The following is a 15,101-nucleotide window of genomic DNA, read 5'->3' as shown; positions in this document are numbered from 1 at the left end:
TGAAGTGCAGGGAAAGTCCATACACATTGAACTTGACAGTACATCTCATTGCATTTTGCAGTAACCTCCCAGAATCTGTGACAAGAGGAAAAGGCATCAAAACCCTGAAGCAGACACAGAGCTGAGGGACGCATCAGGCTTAGACAGCAGATGCTGAGGTCTCTGGTGGCAGTGTGCCAGGTGGCCAACTGCTTGGCTTTATCCATTAAGAGAAGGCAGTGGAAAACAGTGTCCATAGACCAGTGTTAAAATAAGTTCACTGCCTGGAAGGAAGGGAAGATTGGAAATACCCTATATTTCACCCCAGGCAACAAAGTACAGCAAGGGCAAGGATGCCACTCACAGTGGGCAACAATAACTCTGCAATCCCAGACACGAGGTTTGTTTTGGAGAGGCGTGCAGAATGATTTTTCTGGACTGTATTTAACCAGGAAAACTAAAACCTTTCTAGAAGATACAGAATTATCTGAATTCTGTATCTGTTAGAATGCTGGATTTTGTAGTCCAGTGCATTCTGAGACTACTAGTTTGGGGGAAGAAAAACTTAAGACACAATATTGCACAGTAAACCACCTTTCCTTGTATAGGCATTACCAGGAGAGCTTGGTGTTTTTAAAAAAAAATACACAAAAGGCATTTCCAGTGTTTCTTTCTGCACCCCACCTCCACATTTTTCCAGATGTAAAAAACTGCATTACCCTCTGCCCAGTTCCTGCTATCCAACTTTGGCAACCTGCGTACAGTTGCAATCCTAAACGTTTAGATGCTCCTTCAGAAAAGCTTTAGGTCAGAGAAAAAGCTCACCAGTACAGCATTCACTTATGCCAGGGCTCTAGCGATAGCTAAGGCTATATTCTAAACGCGATAAATTCCTCTGAGCATGTACAGAATGCCCTGAACACGTCCATCACCAATCCGATAGGGAGGAAAACAGAGGCGAAGGGTTTCAAGAGGATAACTTCTGAGGTTTTGAACGCCTCCCTTTAAAATGCTTCTTTCGCATCTTAAAACTTAAAACTTAAAACATCTTAAGAGCCTTGGTAGTACAGTGGTTTAATGCACCCTGTTATTAACACAGCTGCCTGCAATTTCTGCAGGTTCGAATCTCACCAGGCTCAAGGTTGACTCAGCCTTCCATCCTTTCTAAGGTAGGTTAAATGAGGACCCAGTTTGTGGGGGCAATAAGCTGACTTTGTATAAATATACAAAAGTATGAAGGCTATTGCTTAACGCATTGTAAGCCGCCCTGAGTCTCCAGAGAAGGGCGGCATATAAATCAAATTAAAAATAATAAAAAAAAAAATAATAAAAAAACACCTTAATATCTAACCCGGTGCACAGCTGGGGTTTCTTCGGGTAGCAGTCCACCTCCCTCCCCTCTCCCCGGGCTGCTGCTTTGCTCAATTTTCTTCCCGGCTCCAACTCACCCTCTCCCCCACCTTTGCAACCCAAATCTGGGGGGTTTCTGCAACTGATCCAGAAAGCGTGCGCACAGGTGGGCCGTGGGCACCTCGAGCTTGGCGGCCAACAGGAGGGGGGGGGGAGAAAGAAAAAGAAGAAAGAAAGACCAAAGTTGCTTCCAACACTTACACGAAGACGCCGAAGAGCAGGACTCGAATCCCGACCTCGATAGCTAAATCCCGCATGGTTTAATAATCCAAGGCGAGCGGGCAGGATCAGGCGGGGGGGAGTGGGGGGAGCTCGAGCGGGGCGGCTGGCGGTGGCTTCACAGCTTCCCCGGGAATCCCACGTATCCTGGCAGAGCCGGGGGGGCGATGGGAAAAAGAAGCGCCGCCGCCTGGCCCCGGAGCCGCTCTTCTGGAGAGCCGCCTTCCCCCCTCCCGCCCGAGTGCCGCCGCGCTGCGCCCAGAGCCAGCGCCTCCGCCTCCATTCATTCCCAAGGCCGGCAAGAGCCGGGATGATTCAGGCCACCGCCTGCGCTCCTCCGAACTGCGGGCAGGACGGAAGGCGCCGAGAGAAGCGCCGGATTGCGCTCGGCGGAGCGGAGCCGATCTCTTCGCCGCGCCACTCGGGGCGCCTGCTCGCCTGTCCGCTCGCTCGGTTGGTTGGTTGGCTGACGGGCTGACGGGCGGGCCGACCCACCTGGGCTTCCCTGCTCGGGTGGCCAGAGGACGGAGAGCGGAGGCGGAGGCTCCCGTGGCTTTCTAGCGCAAGCTGGGCTGAGGGGATCCTGGGGGATTTCCATGCCCCTCCCCGTCTGAGAGACTGACTATCTGTTGCCGGCGCTGTACTTAAAAACTCTCTTAACTCCGGCACGTTTCGCTCTTACGACGGCTGCCCCTGCTGGTTTTCTTCCACATCACCTTTCTTTAAAAATAAAAAATAAAAAAATAAAAGCCAGAATCAATTTTCAGAAACAACAACAACCGGGACTGGCAAGAGATTTTTCTCTTGGTTGCGGTTGGGATGTTGTTACTGTTGTTGTTTTTAATCTCTAAAACCTACAATGGCAACGCTAAACCTGCTCACCTGGACGTCACGTCACCCATTGATATTTCGGGGTGGGGAGGGGGGGTACCTGTCTATTGAGATAAAAACAAAGGCGTCGCTTCCTTCCAGTCTGTGGCAAGGAGGCTTGTTTCCATAACAGCCCGTTCAAAGGCAAAGAGAGCAGACGGAGCAGTTTTTCTTACGAATCTGGTACTGCTAAGTGGGGACGGGGTGAAAATTTGATAATTTCTAAGGCTTCCCTTAGTGTTTTCCCAACACACTTTAGTAACCTTATGTTGTGACCCGTATAAAAATGCTGTTGTTTTTTATTTTAAAAAAAGGGGGGGACTGTAATATTTTTAATACCCCCAAAACTGTACCATGTTTCCCTGAAAATAAGACCCTGTCTTATATTTTTTTGAACCCCGAAATAAGTGCTTGGCCTTTTTTTCTAGAGTGGTCTTATTATTTTGGGGCGCATGGAGCAAGATGGGGCTACTCTTGCCATCTTACCTGATTTCCAGCTCTGCATTTAATTATTTTCAGGGGCAGGCTTATTTTAACGCATGCGCTGAAAAGCCTGATTGGGCTTATTATCAGGGGATGTCTTATTTTCGGGGAAACAGGGTATTTAATATTTAATATCTATATTATATTTATATTATAAATATAAAGGGACGCAGTGGGTCAGTGGCTAAGACGAGGAGCTTGTCGATCGAAAGATCGGCAGTTCAGTGGTTCGAATCCCTAGTGCCGCATAATGGGGTGAGGTCCCGTTACTTGTCCCAGCTTCTGCCAACCTAGCAGTTCGAAAGCACGTAAAAAATGCAAGTAGAAAAATAGTGGGAAGGTAATAACATTTCATGCGCCTTTGGCGTTTAGTCATGCCGGCCACATGACGACGGAGACGTCTTCGGACAGCGCTGCCTCTTAGGCTTTGAAACGGAGATGAGCACCACCCCCTAGAGTTGGGAACGACTAGCACATATGTGCGAGGGGAACCTTGATCTTGACCTTTTTATTTATATTAGATTTAATGTTCTGTTCCATAACAAGATTTTAATACCATTTTGATCACCCAAAACCACCTCTGAGATTTCAAGTGATGCGCAGCATTTTCTACATGGAATTCATCTGAGCCTGGGTCCACATCCCATTTATTAAAACATAACTTCAGCATTGGGTTAAATATATTACTTAGGTTGGACATGGGGGAGGGCGACTGATTTTGTTTGTTTGCCTTGTTGACAAGAGATGAGAAACAAGAGAAAGAGAAACATTCTCTTTCCAAAAACAACCTACTGGCTGAATTTCCTTAATATTGATAGAGCACTTTATCACTGCTAAACCTCTTCATATTTTGTTTACTTAAAGCTTGAAATACTTGCAATTGCTACTCGTGCTTTAAAAGTCAAGGAAATTGTAATTTAAGAAAGCAATCTTAAATATCACATTGTTTTAAGATGAAAGGATTGTTTGCTCTCAGGTTCACTAATGGCTTTGATGGTCAAGATCTGTGCAACAGTTTGCCTTGGCCCCTGTTGAATATATATTTGATTCAACTGTAAAAGACATAAAGCTCCCTCCAGATTCCATCTGTTATATTGCTTGTCCAAGCAGAAACCTGAGGGATTTCTCTATGCCGCATTGTGACATATAGCACTGCATGAATTAATCATAAAAATATATTAATCAATATAAAAATCAGACTAAAGAGACCTCAAGCTGGTGACTTTGGGCCTTTATCCATCAGACATACAGTAATTAATTGTCAAAATGGAAAATGAAGATTGAGTCTGAAGGAGGCATACCTAAGTCTAACAAATACCTGTAATAAGTAAGGTGTTATTGAATCGGGAACAAAACCTGTCCTTCATTTCATTCAAGAAATGGATTTTATGCAGACATCAATTAATCTTTTTAGTATAAGATTAATATATAATAAAATATATATTAACATATAAAAATATTAGTGGATGCCCGTGCTTTGCTACGAAACTATGTGGTCGGGCTTGATAAATTGACACTTACAGCCTGAAACTTAATGTAGAATGTGTAACTCGTAGCATCAGAGTGTGTTAATATAATGCAACTGGCAATAGGAATAGAGGAGGGGGAATAGAATGTCCCATCCAGCAGCATCTATTGGTATTCATCTGGCTAGCATCCTGTCTGTGTGTGAGAGAGTTGAGGGGTGTTGGAAACTCAAACAGTATTTGCTGTGTGAGCAAGAAGGAGACAGGAAGAAGCCTGGGTGCGGCTTAGCTCAACTGTTCTGTAGTAAAGCTGCTTTCTGTTGTGAAAGTAAAACTGGTCTCCTCTGCTTGTGTTTTGCATTTGGAACAGATTTCTTTTGAGGTGGGGAGGGGGAGTAGAACTCCTTAGCATCAGAGGGCTGTTTGGAAAGTGAAACAGTATTTGCTGTGTGAGCAAGAAGGAGACAGGAAGGAGCCTGGCTGTGGCTTAGCTCAAGTGTTCTGTATTAAAGCTGCGTCCTGCTGTGAAAGTAAAACTGAAAGTGAAACTCCTCTCCTCTGCTTGTGTTTTGCATTTTGAACAGATTTCTTTTCAGGTGGGGTGGGGACAGAACTCCTTAGCATCAGAGCATGTTAATAATAATATAGGAAACACTAATGCTCTGATGGTCATTTTGAAAAATACTTTCTTAGTGAGCACCTAGAAGCCAAGAGGAACATATGTGGCAAATTTCAAGTTTGTAGACTTTACGGTTCTGGAGATTTCGTGATTACGGCGTGAGTGGTTTTCGCTTTTATATATATAGATATACTTACAAAATAATAAATATATTTTATTATTTGTACCAAAACCAGTCCAGTACAAAAATTTCAATTTCAATTTAATTCAATTTATATGCCGCCTCTCTCTGAAGACTCAGGGTGGCTCACAATACATTTAAAATCCTAATAAAAAATAACCTGACAAATTCCAAAAAGTAACATTAACAATTTAACAGCTTAAGTCATGGTATCCTTCTGTTAGCAAGGCTGGGTATGACATATTTTTATGGCTAATTTTTATCAATTAATGCACATACGACATTATGCCAAGGTTGCTTTTTGTAGGGTTATACACATGCAGTCATGACTGAAAAAGAAGAGGGAAATGCAAATTAAGGAAAGAAAATTCATAAACCACCTATTAAATCAGTATGCTATTAATTGAACTAATCTAGTACTTGTGTCATAGAGTCGCCAAACAAATGCATTCTAGAAGCTTACATATATGGCCAGGAAAATGCCAACCTTTTTTCACTGTCACTTCCTAGCAGCTGATACTTAAAGCATGTTGCAAACTCTGTTTATTCAACCCTAGAATTAATTTTTGAAATTCTCTTGCCTCGACTACAGATAAAGATCTTTAGTCATTTAAAGGTCCACGGGCTTTTGAGCAGGTTAAATCTATGAGACAATGAAGAGAAACTCACATGGAATCAGAAAATATCACTGGTACCTATCAGAAGCGTTCTGGTTCAGGTCTAATTTTATCCTGTATTTATGACATGGAAAAGGAGATAACATTAAACTTCACTGATGTACAATCTTCTAAAAATCCCAGATAAAAGTAAACATGATAGGCTAGTCAACTGAAAATCCTGACATAACCTAAATGTTGTCTAATTGGACAGTTATTTTCTATTCCAATTTCTTCATCTAGGAAGCTTTATGTAAAATTCAAAGGACGAGGCTTTAAACTTTTGTGTTGAAAGTCCAGGAATATCTACCTTAAATCATACTGGAGGTGACCTGCATCACAAGAAACAAGTGTGCAATCAAGTAGTTATATATATTGCAGTGGTTTAAAGACAATTTTCTCTACTAAAGCAGTGAAATCAGTGGAAATGGGGAATACAAGAAAGAAACAAAATAATATTAGAACAGACGAAATAACTGAAATAGATATGAACATAAGCCTTGGACTTCTGTGGGAGGTATGGCAAATTGAAGAGGAGCAGATGCCTGTGGCAAACACCAAGAAACCAGGTTCTTTCAAACTGCTTTGGATAAGGGGATAGGGGATTGCCACTTATGCTCCAGTCGGCTGTTGCCCACAAAGAGACGGCAGGACAGTGGTGTTCTACAGCTTTTGAATGCCAGGAAATGATGGGATTAGCCATCACACTTGCAACCACAACAGAGACTTTTAAAGGGCACTAAGTTTGCAGACCTCATTTTCTAATCACTTTTAGAAATTGTTCATTAACCAACTGCTAAACTATTAAGACATCTTTGGCATGACAAGTTTGAAAAAGCAAGGTGAGTATCCCTTTAATCCTAAATGAAAGAAAGCTTTAATTATAAGTTTAAGTATTTACGGAATCTAAAGTAAACAGGAAAAAGAAATAGGATCTTGATCTTATCAAGTTATAAATAAACTAAGGTCCAAATAAAATTGGAATATTGAAACCTTTACAATAAGATGTTAATATTAATTATAAAGTAGTCACAGTTTATTGTGGGAAATAGATCCTGTTCCTGGTTTTTACAAGACACAACATAAATTATTTCATCATTTCAAAAACTGGACAGTAGAGGGACTGATTTTAGGCAGGAGAACATATGCAAGATGGTTATGACAATAAAAATACTAAAAAAAGATTTTTGAAGAATGGAATCAGAAAATAGTAGCCAAATCTCAACAATGTTAACAATTATGTCTGGTTATGTGGACAGTCTATGAACAAAAGATATGATTAAAGAAGTCAGATATAGAACAAATGTTATCTGACAAATTTAAAATGGTATCAAAAGTGAATGTACAACCAGTAGGCCAACAGAGTGATTTAGAAAAGGATATTTGACAAAAGAAACTGGATGAGGTTTTAAAATTTCAAAAGGAAATATAAATGACAAACCAAGAGAGTGACATGGATATTTTTTTCCATTAGACTTACAAAAGAAGCTGGTTAAAATCTTGAAAATTGCCCTGTGCAATGAAACGAAGAAGAAATGAAATTAAATCCTACAACAATATTTGTTGGAATCAAATATTAAGACTGTTAGAAATAAAAAGAAGGGATATAAAGTTGGTTCATTTGACCAAGCTTAAAATAAGGTATCCTTATTAGCCTATATATGGCTATCCTTTTTGGACTTTCTGCAGACACTAGAGCTGAAAATATGATGTTTTATGGATTTGTTTATAGATAAGAAATAAACTACTTGGATAAAGAAATGAATGTAAGTAGGCAGAGAGAAGAGTTACTAAAATTTTTTATACTGTGATGATGGTTGGAAGTCACTTCTTTATTTATTTTCTCTGTCTTCATTATATTCCAACTTTTTCTTTTTGTTTTTCTTTTCCTTTTTCCTTTTTCCTCTTTCCTCTTTTCTTTAATTTTAGTTTGTATTGCATTTTACTATTAAAATTCTTCATAAAAATATAGATGGATGAGAGAGGACGAGAAAGAGACGGACAGCGGAATACTCCTTTATTTCCTGCTCAATTAGGGTCAGTGATGGGATTCAGCCAGTTCACACCACTTCGGGAGAACCAGTTGTTAACTTTCTGAGCAGTTTGGTGAACTGGTTGTTGGAAGAAATCATTAGGGCAGAGAACTGGTTGTTAAATTATTTGAATCCCACCACTGATTAGGGTTAACACATGTTCAGAGTTCATCGTAGAGACGATATCTGGGGAATGATAATCTGCGTATTCTTCTTGAATTTATTATTCATTTAATTCTTGCATTTATACTTTACCTTGTCATTCAATAGGATCTCCTTCGTCATTACTAAGGAGTAGTGCTAGCACCAGCATTGCCACAAGTATTCTCTTCTTCACCTTTTCAAAAAAGGAACAAATAACCTGTAAACAAATAACTTAATTTTCATCAGTTGTGCCATTGTATTAAAAAAAAAAAGATATACATGAGTAGGTTTTGGTAATGATGGTGAACTCCATCTGTTTAGGCTTCTCAGGATGAGCTCAATTTATCAAGTGCTTTAAGACCACTATTGTGTTTTTCCAAAAACATAGGTTTGTCACACAGTTGGACACTTATACAAGGGTACGTAGAATCCTATGTGTAGTATCCATAAGTAAGATTTTAAAACTCCATTTCGAAGGGAGGCATGCGTATTTTCAAAATAAAAACAAGATAGGAAAATGTAGGGTCAGGTTGTTGACATCTAAACAATGAAAGCACTTAATTTGCAGTGTGATCCTATAGAGATAATCCAAGCACCAGTTAATTTTCCTCCCAGAAAAGTGGATGGGATCAGTTTTAATTTTTATAATCCCACTAGAAGCATGAAGCAGTTATCCAAACACTTCAGTCCCAAAATAAATGTTACAAGAAGAAGATTGATCATATCTTTATGTTCTAACTGCTCATATATATGGCAATAAAGACTTAGAGAAAGGGAGAAGACAGGAACATTTGATACTTTTTCTATAATTATGAGCTGTTTATAAAATAAAATGCAACGCTAATGTTAATTATTATGGAGCTGCAAATATATAGGTAAAGAAGTAGATGGTTGAAATGTTTTTGTTTAAACATACAATCTTTGTTCGAAAGTATTTTATCTGGTCATTGCAGGCTAAATATCCTATATGATACAGTATTATTTTTTTATATAGTAAAAGCCAAATGCCTGATTTCTCTCTCCTTGGGGCAATAGATGTAAATCAAAACGTCAGAAGTAATGTGTCTGTTGTCATTCTCATATTGCAATTAAATATAACAGAGGAGATTTCAAAGAAATAGCTGCCAGTTTTCTTTAGTCAAATATTCCCTTTGATGATATGGGGGGAATCTCAGAATTATAAATAGGTTGTTTACTTATGCTTGTGTTTCCAAGTTCCCAGCATCAGCAAGATTCTGCATTGCATACCTTATTCTTTGTAATTTGTATTTTCAAACATAATCCAACTACAATATGAGTAGGCTTCATCCAGGGCAGGACTGAGCCAGAGTCCATTATCCCACCTAGCAGAATAAACAAGACACATAAGTGATTTTCTATTCCATTACCATTGACTGACACCACTATATTTTTTATGCAGGTCATTGTCGCATCTCAGATGTCTTCATGCTACTATGTTTGATTGCAATAGTCTCTTCTCCATTAGATATCCCATTCCCAAACTTTTGCTGCAAACGGTGCATGCTCAGACCAGTGGTGAAATCCAAATTTTTTTACTACCAGTTCTGTGGGCATGGCTTGGTAGGCATGGTGTGGCTTTGTGGGCATGGTAGGGGAAGAATACTGCAAAATCTCCATTCCCACCCCACCAGAGGTGGCATTTGCCGGTTCTCCGAACTACTCAAAATTTCTGCTAGCGGTTCTCCAGAACCTGTCAGAACCTGCTGGATTTCACCCCAGCCTCAGACTCCCTTCATGTGAATGGTTCTAATGCTATAAATCTCCTGATTTCATTTTGGTTCACTTAAACTAATCAAGATCAATGGGTCGACTTTAACTTTTAAAAAAATGTGCTGGTAGCTTAGAAAAGCATAGGAATAGTTTTCTATGTGCAAGATACACAAGAGATATGCAAGAGCCATGGTAGCGCAGTGGTTTGAATGCAGTACTGCAGGCTAATTCTGCTGACTGCCGGCTGCCAGCAGTTTGGCACTTCAATTCTCACCAACTGAAGGTCGACTCAGCCTTCCATCCTTCTGAGGTTGATAAAATAAGGACCCAGATTGTTGGGGGCAATCGGCTGACTCTGTAAACCGCTTAGAGAGGGCTGTAAAGCATTGTGAAGTGGTATATAAGTGTAAGTGCTATTGCTATTGCTATCTATAGGTATAGATATATAAGAGAAAGGTGCAGTTACCATGCCAATCTTGCTTTGCAGTTTAATCTTTGGGTGGCTTCATTTCTTGACTCAATCCCTTGTCAGTTGTAGCTCTGAAGTTATTAAGTATCCACTCTACCAGAGGACAATGCTGCAGGGCAAATGTACCTTAATTTGAAATGACATCATGTACATTACCATCCTTCATTAAATCTAACGTTACTAAAGTTCAGCACTGCCTTCCAGTCCTCAGATTATAAAAGGAGAGATGAGGAGGTTTAGCTCTTATCTTTTCTCCCCTAAATTAAAAATTAACAACTAGAAAAGCATCATTAATAAAAGTTGAAGAAAACTATCAAAACTAAACAATTTTTTAAAAATACAATACATTGGGAAGAGAGCTATGTGTATTTTTTTCATTTTATTGATCAATGTTATTAAATTTCAAAGAGGTAAAATACAGATAACACAACAGAAAAAAATTGGCAGGAGAGAGACTGCAAAGAGAAAAAGTTTAAAAACTGACAAGAAAAAAATTATGGGGAAATATTCACTTCCAATTTTCTTCAATACACATATGAATTAAAATAAACGCTTATTCTGAATTATAACAAAACACAGAAACATCATATAAAAATACAAATTAAACAGTCAAAACAGTATTAGAATTATATAACAAAATAATTTTTGATTATAAGTTTAAATATAAGAATATACAATATGTCTAATAACAGTAAAATACACAATAATTTTATAATCATAAGAGAATCATCAAACCCTAATTTTTATCTTTCTCAAACAAGAAGTCCAAAAATGGTCTAGAAACAAAGCTAGACTTTTATCTTTCACCAAAGGAATCAGTTTTGCCATCCCTGCTGGCTCCATTAATTTCAGAACCCACTCTTCACTTGTGGGAATTTGTGTATATGTTTATTTCTGTGCGTAGAAAAGTTTTTTCTAGCATTTTCATGCATAGAAAAAAAAATCCCATCTTTTCTTTCGATTTGCTTATCCATGATACCTAAAACAAAGTTTTAGTCAGTTCACTTTTACATCAATGTTTAATATTTTCTGAATCAAACAACATATCTGATTCATACTTTTTGGCAGTCTTACATGTCCATCAAAGATGTTTCCACACTGATTACATTTTCAACACTCATTTTATATTCCCTTATACCTTTTTGACAATGCTTCAGGAGGTAAATACATCATCATTGTGACACATCATTTTATAAGAAAAAATATTTTAAATTAATTTAAATTATATTTTAAATTATTATATTTTAAATTATTTTAAATTATAGTTCAGTGAAAATTTCAAAATCTACTGTACATATTTTCCCACTTATCAAGCATAATATTTTATCCAAAGTTTTTTGTCCATTTAATTATATATTCTTTAACATTTTCATCCTCCTGGTTCATTTTTGATAACAATTTATATACCTTGACAATAATGTTCATCATTAATACATAGGTTCCTTTCAAAATCTGTTTCTTTATCTGCAAAACTATTTTTTTATCCAGTTTAAATCTTTTTGCTAATTGTAAATAGCTGATCCATTGAAAAATATAACCCTCCATTTCCAACTATTTTCTTGTTTTCGAGATAGGTTCTCCTTCAGTAAAGATCATCATAAGTCAACCAGGTTTGTCTAACTATCATTTCTTTTCTTGCCGAGAGAAGCAAAATTCTTAAAAACACACACTCAATTTTGCTGGCTAATAGCCATTATAAATAAAATTAAAATTGATGTATTTATCTTCAAACAAAAAGTGTACAGATGAAAATAATCTATTAGGAATAATATTAATATGATGAACAATTATTTGAGTAAATTTGTCTGAATTTATCCATTATACAGTTTTTCAGAATTATATTAAAAGGTATATTAACTTTAAGCTGTTTCTCATGTCCTTAATCCCATTCAGCCAATGAAAGCTGTAGCAATAGCACTTAGATTTATATATCGCTTCACAGTGCTTTACAGCCTCTCTAAGCCATTTAAAGAGTCAGCCTATTGCCCCTGACAATCTGAGGTCCTTATTTTATCCACCTCAGATGGATGGAAGGCTGAGTCAACCTTAAGTTGGTCAGGATCAAAGGAATCAAATTCCTGTAAATGTGAGCAGAGTTAGCAGAAATATTGCATTCTAACCTCTGTGCCACCACCTCATTGTACTTTGGTTTCTCCAAGTTTTTTATAATTATTAAAAAGCTGACCACCACCCTCCTATTTTCACCACAACCACCACACTGTGAGATGAGAAAGAAAATTAATTGGCCCAGGGGTTCTACTTACCTTTACTACCAGTTTGAAATGGGGCCATGCGTGCGCGCTCGCTTCACTCACACGCATGCGTGTTCTGCGCAAGCGCAGAAGCTTCTGCCCTTGCACAGAAACAGTTTCATGATGTAAGGGTTAGTGGGCGGAGCCTCCTGCCAGTTTTACTACCGGTTCTCTATAACCGGTGCGAACTGGGGCAACCTACCACTGGAATGGCCCAAAGTCAAACAGCTGGCTTTCATGGCCTAAAGACAGAACTTGAATTCATAGTCTCTCACTTTTCAGCCTGGGGCCTTAATCACTAGACCAAACTGGCTCTCCCTTTTGTGGCATTACCTTAGCTGGGGGGGGGGGTTGTTAATAGAAGAATATAAATTGATACTTTTGGCAGGGCAACTAATTCTAAGCATGAACAAGCTTCGTCAGCTACCAGCTTTCAGAAATAAGCTCTGTAACCTATCCAGGGGTGAAATGCTACTGGTTCACACCAGTTCGGGTGAACCGGTAGTATAAAAAAGCTACCGGTTCAACCGAACTGGTATTTCTGATGATCCTGCTTTCTAGCAAATCTAAATCATGTGGCACACTTGTCCCCCCCCCCTCACTCTTCTACTTACCTTCTTAAGCCTATTTTTCCGTGCGCAGCGTGCATTTGAAGCACAGTGCAAATGTGCATGCAGCGTGCATTTGGCACGCACCGCGCATGCGCTGGCAGTGAACCAGTGGCAAAGGATTTCACCATTGAACCTATCTAGTCACCTTCTTTTGTTTTCAGCCTCGATTGTAGGTTCCTGTTTCTGCATGAAATCATATAATCAATGAAATGGATAAAATGTCCTTTCTTATGCCTTTAAAAGGTACCATTTTCTGGGAGTCAAATGACACAACAGAAGATACTTTGACCTGCCTTTTGACTCCTAGTCTAGCATACCATAACTGAAAAAATCCTACTCAAGAGAAATGATTTCAAAAGTCTCTTGGTAAGAATGTTCAGTTAGAGGCAGTTTATATGTCATGACGAAATTCATCACATTTTTAATATTCAAGCCATTTGCATTGTTGTTGTTGTTTTATAAATGTTGATGGTCATTGCTAACAAATGCACACTTCTGTATGCAAATGCTGAATGAGTCTGGTAGGGGCTGGAATCCACTTTTTAGCAATGCTTCCTGTGCACAAAAACACGTAAGTGTAAGGACATCGCAGGAAAAACAGTTCACAGCCCTCCAGCTCCTGAAAGCAATTGGAGCAAAGACTAGAAGGTGTGACTTCTCAATAGCCACATTAGTCCTCTGAAATAATCTCCCAGATGGAATCAGACAGGTCCCTCCATTGATTGCCTTCAATGATGTAGACATTGAAAATAGAGTTATTTCCTGAAAGCTGAGAAATTGCCAGCTATTTATGATCAATATGAAATTTTTGATGGTAACGATTGTTATACTTTCAGATTGTAGTATAGTTAATACTGTGACATGCATGTTTGGAAGCATCCTACATCATGCAAATAGGTTTTGTGGGGTTTTATGTGTGTGTGTTGTTGAGGGTAAAACTGCCTTCTGCAAAGTGGTGCAACGAACCAGACAACGAATAGATACGTTGCTTAGCAAAACACACAGATACTCACAGACTCTGAATGTTTAAAGAAAAATAAACAGTCTTTACTTGTAGTAAAAAAAACAAACTTGGCTTCTCAAAACAAAGATAACACTTCTTCAAATAATCACGGTTCAACACAAAAACATAGTTTGCTTACAATTCCAGTTCTCTTCAGTAACACAAACACAGTTCCTTTCAGCAGTTCAATCTTCTAATAGCAGGAGCGGAAGTGAATGAACTTCCTGCCTTCTTTTATGTCTGCTTAGCACAGCCAATTAGTCATCTTTGTAGCATTTAAAGGTACAGAACATAGTTTTCTATATATTACCTACCCATCCGTAGGATAAGCATCCAACATGTGTAACAAGAAAGAAAGACTAGGGGTTTTGTGTGTGTGTGTGTAACAAGAAAGCAATATAATAAATAAATATTACTTGGTAGAACACAGCACAGGTGTAATGTTGTTTATGCTTACATTTGGCAGTGAAAGAGGCAAAAATTGATAAGAGCTGCGGCAATTTTGGTATTAGCCTACGGGTAGTCCTTGACTTACAACTGGTTGTTTAACAGCTATTCACAGTTATGATGGTCTGGAATGGGTACTTTACAAACTGTGAAGCATTTCTGGCCATCATTAAACATTGCGCCAATCTTCCAAATCACATAAATGCATTTCCAGTGCTTGGCAACTGTTTGCATTTTCAAATGGTTGACAGGGCCTTTTGATCATTTGCAATCTTCTCTGCCGGCTTCCCCAGAAAGTCAATGGGGAAGTCAACAGGGAAGGTGGCAAGTGGAGGGCACATTGATTTTGAGATCTATTCCTTCAGCACACCAAGGGACTTCCTCTCCCCTCCATTCTGGAGGAATAGACCTCAAATCTGGCAAAAACACTAGCACCATTGTTCTGAGCTCTTCAAAATGATGGCGTTCCCTAGCATTTTAGTTTCTATCTCTGTGGAATTCTTCTCACAATCATTCTCTCCAGTGGGG

The 15,101-nt window shown here is 38.7% G+C and overlaps 1 protein-coding gene across 1 annotated transcript in view; it reads right to left on the bottom strand.

Annotated features, from left to right (window-relative positions):
- The window catches only part of PLPP4 (phospholipid phosphatase 4), a 132,174-nt gene extending 129,881 nt beyond the window's left edge, over positions 1-2,293 (bottom strand). Inside the window, exon 1 of the mRNA XM_034440276.3 lies at positions 1,591-2,293. Within this exon, the coding sequence (XP_034296167.2) occupies positions 1,591-1,646 (56 nt within the window). The 5' untranslated portion in view covers positions 1,647-2,293. The remainder of the gene's footprint in view (positions 1-1,590) is intronic.
- Positions 2,294-15,101: the final 12,808 nt, after the last annotated feature.

The sequence above is a fragment of the Pantherophis guttatus genome, chromosome 6 (genome assembly GCF_059756535.1).
Source record: "Pantherophis guttatus breed Tessera chromosome 6, ASM5975653v1, whole genome shotgun sequence".
NCBI lineage: Eukaryota > Metazoa > Chordata > Lepidosauria > Squamata > Colubridae > Pantherophis > Pantherophis guttatus.
The sequence above is the reverse complement of the archived record's forward strand: the minus strand, read 5'-3'. Positions and strand labels throughout refer to the sequence as shown.